General features: G+C 41.0%; 1 protein-coding gene across 1 annotated transcript; it reads left to right on the forward strand.

Annotated features, from left to right (window-relative positions):
• The first annotated feature begins 2,322 nt into the window (after window positions 1-2,322).
• Window positions 2,323-3,522, forward strand: LOC310948276 (uncharacterized protein). The gene is made up of 4 exons (XM_083915344.1): window positions 2,323-2,453; window positions 2,539-2,580; window positions 2,727-2,855; window positions 3,391-3,522. Exons 1-4 carry the CDS (start codon window positions 2,325-2,327, stop codon window positions 3,490-3,492), a joined length of 402 nt encoding a protein of 133 aa, XP_083771470.1. The 5' UTR covers window positions 2,323-2,324; the 3' UTR covers window positions 3,493-3,522.
• The last annotated feature ends 2,478 nt before the right edge of the window (window positions 3,523-6,000 follow it).

The following is a 6,000-nucleotide window of genomic DNA, read 5'->3' on the forward strand; positions in this document are numbered from 1 at the left end:
ATGCCGAAAAAGACCCTGGGATCCATTTTCCCCGGGGTTACACCTTAATATATGATCATATTTATAGCATTCCTACAATCTTTATAGATTGTAGAATAGTAGATATAATAGATAATAGCAAATTAGAAAAAGTGGAGGTTAAAGAAAAGAAAAACAAAGAAAAACAGCAGGAAACAAAAATATGGAAAAAACATGAAGTGTGTTTGTATAATGGTGCCCATATATACAAACATATATGCAGTGGCAAGTGTATGAGTGGTTCTGTGGAAGTGATCATTCCTAAGAGCCGCATAGACACGTTCCTCGACAACATTGCAAGCGGCAATACCAGGAGCCAAGCCATCGTCCTGATCCGAACGGGCTCTGCTCTATTTATAAAAACGCAAATAAACAAACAAACAAACAAACATAAAGCCAGTGATCAATCATGTCTGTAATAAACAAACCCAAAAGGATAGCAGTGCAAGCGAGGAAAGGGAAGTGTCTGCACAAAGGTGGGGAGCTTTTATAGCTCAAATCACAATTCCCAGGTGTGGCTTGTGAAGCTAACTTTTGGAAGCTAACTCCACCTGGCTCCAGTTCCTAAATAGCAGAACAGGGCACAGCTAGTGAAGCGGAGGGGTCGTCACAATACTTAAACACATACATAATGGAAAATAAAGACTCTTCCGACTCTTCAGGGAGGATTCATTTTGATATTGTTCAATTATGATCCCTAGAGCTGCAAACATAAATAAATTAGTCGTATTAATTATATTCACTTTAATAACAATTATCAGACATTGAACATAGAATTGAGTTTCGCAGGCACTTCCCAGTGACACTATATCAACATTAACGACACATGCCATCACTGGCCGTGGGGGATTTCCCCATCCCCACTCCCCCTGCCTGCCCTCTTCTCTATCTGCACAGATAAACAAGAAAGCACCACTTCACTGGCATGAGTCATCAGTGTTGCTAAAGCACTGGACATGGGAAAAGTTAAACAGAAACTATTAAATCATCCGCAGTTAATGATTACACTGTAATATGACACAATTAGCAAAATGTTTTTTTTTTTTTAACCACAGAAACTGAGGTGTGTGGACATTTTTTGAGTAGGGGGGGGAATTAAAGCAGAAGTATTGCCCATCTCAGTTTATTTTACTCCTCGAGAAAACACTTCCTTTTTACTCTATGATGTGCTATATATTGCTCTCGACTGTGCACTTCCTGTGGTCAACGGCACACCAGTTCACCACAGTTTAAGAACATTCCTCTCATCCGTAGCAGTGGGTAGGAAGAAAATGCAATCAGTTGACTGCTTACTGTGTAGGCGTTGTCCGTAAGATGTGGTGAATTTGTAATATTTGCCTTAAGATCTCACAGTATTGACCTAATTGGATCATCTCCAGCGACTAATGGAGGATGTTTGGAAGATAACCGCCTCTTGAGAGATTTGTACTGTTGACATGGTCACTTATGAGGTCACTGACCTTTCATTTGTTGATAGGATGTCAACAAAGAGAGCGCCCACTCTCCACAATCGATCTTTTAAAAATGAGATTGTCCCTGACAAAAAAAAAAGTCCAACCTACAGTATCACTGAATATTTATAGATACTGTGTAACACTTCTGAACCGCGGGCAATGAACTACATGGGTGCTGTGAAGATGATGACGTGCAGTCTTTCAGTCTAAGAAGTTGCACATTGACCAGTCCTGGAGTAAATGAAAGAATAATACAGCAAAGGAAACGGTGTTTTATATATTCAAAGGGAATTCACTGTACCATTCGGTTTCAGTTGGATATTGCTAAACCATCAAAACATTTCTATTTACAGGTTTTATATCATTATAGACTATAGGAGGCCCCTTGAATTTGTAGACACAGTCAGTAAATATTGTCTAGTCACAAAGTACTTTTATCTACAGAACTATAATCTTATCAAGATTGTCTCTTCACAGAATGCGGTGAATCAAGATTGTTGCCTTTCACTCATAACAGTTGTGATGAAATGATTTGTCCTACTCTGGTTGAGGCGCTGGTTTCTTAATCTATAGTTATAAGATTAGATTTTGTTTGTTGTTTTGTTATCTAAAAAAATCTAAAAAGCCTTTAAAATGAATTTGTGCTAACTTTTAAAATATTCAAGTTACACATTACTTTAAAAAAAGAAAATCGGCTTTTCCAGGTAGGTGTACACAGTGACTTCACACGAACTTCCTTTTCCTCTCTGACCTCTATAAAAAGAATGGGCAGATACTGATCACATCATACTCACACTTAAGACAACGAAGAGAAGCTGTTAAGGAAGAGAGAGAGTGAGAGAAAGCTGCAGTATGATGAAGTTTGCATTTGCCCTTGTTGCCCTGTTGCATCTCTGCAACAGTTACAAGTTAAACTTAACCTTGAACGGGGAGATTATAAAAAGGCTGGAGACACTCAACAACAAAGTCAATATCACATCAGTAAGTATAATGCACTGATGTTATGGCACATGTCATTTACAGTGGTTTCACTCTCATAAATGGAAATGTATTTTCTGTTCTACAGTCAATGGTTCGAGTACCGACGCAAACTATGAAATCACATGCGGTAAGTATTTCTCCTTTTCAAGACAGCAGTCTGCATGGTCCTCAGTAGAGCTTTGTCGCTACATTATGTTGAGCTCAGTTCTTGATGCTGTGTGCCTTTTGTTTGACGTGATATCCTGACTAGGCCCTGTCATTTTTCCATCACAGTCTTCCTGTGTGAGTGTCTTTGTCAGGGAGCTGAGGAACCTTCTTGACAAAGTGACGATACATGAAGAGAACGCCGTTATTCTCCAAGAACTTAATGCAAACCTGCACGCTCTGGACCCACATCAACAGGTTAGCCAACAAAAATATGACAGACACATGCTGAGTTCTTGCTCAGGGCTGGGTATCACTAACCATGTACCAAGTGCTGACATTTCTCCAGCCAAACGATACCTGCAATTGATTCTTTTTGCACCCTGCAGACTATTTCGTAGGGTTTTGCTCACAGCCAAATTGAGTTGTATGATAGCTTAAGAAATATGATATTCGCCATGAAACACAGTTTAGCGCCCTTTTGTCACTGCGTCACCTGATTTCCTTCAATTTCCGTATGTGATTTCTACTGTAATAGATACGTGGATCACATACGAATAACACTGCATTACTTTTAGTAGTTATATGTAGGAACAGTGGATGAGAACAGCCTGTCTTGTGGCGTCTCATAAGAATGAATGCATACAATACTGCTATACTATACAACTACTAGTATTGGCAGCGCAATTTCTTAAACGACACCCAGCCCTATTTTTCCGCTCTACTTGACTTTCGTATCAGTAGTTGTATCCAGATGAAATATAATCCTGAAATCTCTCCGTTTCTTTTCCAGATTGACCACAAATGCCAAACAGCGGCGTACAAAAAGAGTTTGAAGCCTTTTCGACCATTCATTCTTTTCCTCATGAAACTAAACAACTCAAAGAAAAGATGAATACACGGTTTTCTGTTAGATGCAGGGCTGCTTCAGTTCTTACTGGTTAGAGTTATTTTAAGTTCTTAAGACGTTTTAAGTTCTGAATTAAAAATGTAATTTAGGTATTTATCACTATTATTTATGTCTATTTATTTCACAATGTATTTATTTATTAAGTTAAATACAATTGTTGATTTCTATGATGTATTCAGATAATTGGATGGTGCTGAGTGATATTCACAATGTGAAAAACCTTACTTTAGTTTAGAAATATAATGCTGTTGTCAAATAAATCGACTACTTCAACAACTTCTGAATTGTTCTCACTGAGTATTTGTATATCAGCTGGTGGTTTTACTACAGAGATTCCAGTGATGTCCAGCTGTTCCAGCAGTTATTAAAACACCTGGTAGTTGGGTCAGATCATGTTACACTGTAAAAAACAACAACAAAAAAAACAGTGAATCACTGTCTCTTCAATCTATTCTGCCCATCTGGGGAGCAGTAAGAGTTGACGCGTTTGCATGCCAGCACACATTAGGCTCACATGAACCTGCAAAGATATGCATGGCAAATATGCAGGGCTGTGTATACTCACACATGCACGCACAAACAGGCAGCAGGAGTAGAGAGACGGCTGAGGTTTTCTAACATTTTGGTTCCTAAAACAGCCCGTTTGGCTCTCAGCTGTCTTACTCATAGCTCTTGTATGTCTCGAGGGTGGCTGGTTACCTGTCATCCCACATCAGACAAAAAACACTCACAGGTTTTGTCACGACTTGAACGGCTGCACAGGAGATCTTAAAGCTGTATCAGCAGAAGTCTCACTGACAGCGCGTGGTGATTAACAGACTTTGTGAAAAGCCTGTCTGCAGTTGAGGTTTGAAATTACTCAGTGACTCATTATATTTTTTTTGAAAAAGATTTAATCAGCATGTTTGTGAAAACCTAACTTGACCTGGGATGTGCCCTCTGTGTGGGATGAGAACCTAGATAGATAGATAGATAAATAAAAGCACACAAAATATCTACAATAAATATAAAATTATAAATAAAGTCTAAAGTCTAAAAATATAAAACGTGCATAAAACAGAGCATGAGTCAGGGAAATACTGCAATGAGGGATTAAGTGAACCATCACTGTAAGATAATATAAAATCAATAATAAAATGAGAGCACATGTTTGAGGTAATACTGCAAAAAATATACCTGAGAGATGAACCTGTAAGAAGCCTCACAGAACTGAGTGCATGAGAAATTGAATACTTCACTTGCACACACGGTAGAATGTAGTTATACTTGTTTGTTTGTTTGTGTGTGTGTGTGTGTGTGTGTGTGTGTGTGTGTGTGTGTGTGTGTGTGTGTGTGTGTGTGTGTGTGTGTGTGTGTGTGTGTGTGTGTGTGTGTGTGTGTGTGTGTGTGTGTGTGTGTGTGTGTGTGTGTGTGTGTGTGTGTGTGTGTGTGTGTCACCCTGGAGACTTGAGTTGAATCCCAAGTGAAACTAAAACTCAGTGTCACAGTGGGCCCTCTCTTCATCTCATTCCCCTGAACCGATACTGGTGAGTCGAGCCTCAGAACGGTCCTCTACCCGACGCCCTCTTTGTCACACTCGACTGCTTTTGTCTGCTGGTTCTCACACCCTGAAGCAAGCCTCAGCTCCTCACCCGGTCACCTGCTCCAGTTCTACTCCAGATCTGACGGGAGTCCCAGCCGAGTACCATGACTTTGATGAGGTTTTTCTTCATGGAGAAGGAGGACAAATCTCTGCGTCCCTGCGTTGATTACCGGGGGCTCAACGACATCACTGTCAAGAATCGCCACTCCCTCCCACTCATCTCCTCTGCCTTCAAGCTCACGGAGGGGGCCACCATCTTCTCTAAGTTGGATCTACGCAACGCCTACCACTTGGTCCGCATAAGAGAGTGAGATGAGTGCTAAACCGCTTTAAACACCCCCACAGGACATTACAAATACCTGGTGATGCCTTTTGGCCTCACCATTTACCAGTCTGTCTTCCAGGTCCTGGTCAATGACATTCTCAGAGACATGTTGAACATACACGTGTTCGTCTACCATGGCGACATCCTCATCTTTTCACGGACACAACGTTTGGGCTGTTCTGAATCGGCTCCTGAAGAATTTGCTCTTTGTCAAAGCTGAGAAGTTCCACTCCCTGTCAGTCTCCTTCCTCGGACAAGGGCACATCAAGATGGACCCTGCCAAGGTCTCCGCTGTTACCACTGTTAGTTCTGCACACTTGTGGGGGCCATCCTGAGTCTAACGACCAACCTCCTGGTGCCAGCAGCTGTTGTGGGTGGAGTATGCACACAACATCCTGACGAGCTCGCCCACAGGGCTCTCCCCTTTCCAGTGTGCCTACCGGTTCCAGCCACCTCTGTTCCTTGCGATGGAGTAATAAGTTTCCTGCCCGTTCGTCCAGGTTCTGTCACAGTCTGCCCTCTCTTAATCTTATTCACCTCCCAGTACTTTTCCATATATATATTTATTTTGTGTGAATAAGCCAAA

This window comes from Echiichthys vipera, assembly GCF_963691815.1.
Source record: "Echiichthys vipera genome assembly, chromosome: 6".
In the NCBI taxonomy this organism is placed as follows: domain Eukaryota; kingdom Metazoa; phylum Chordata; class Actinopteri; order Perciformes; family Trachinidae; genus Echiichthys; species Echiichthys vipera.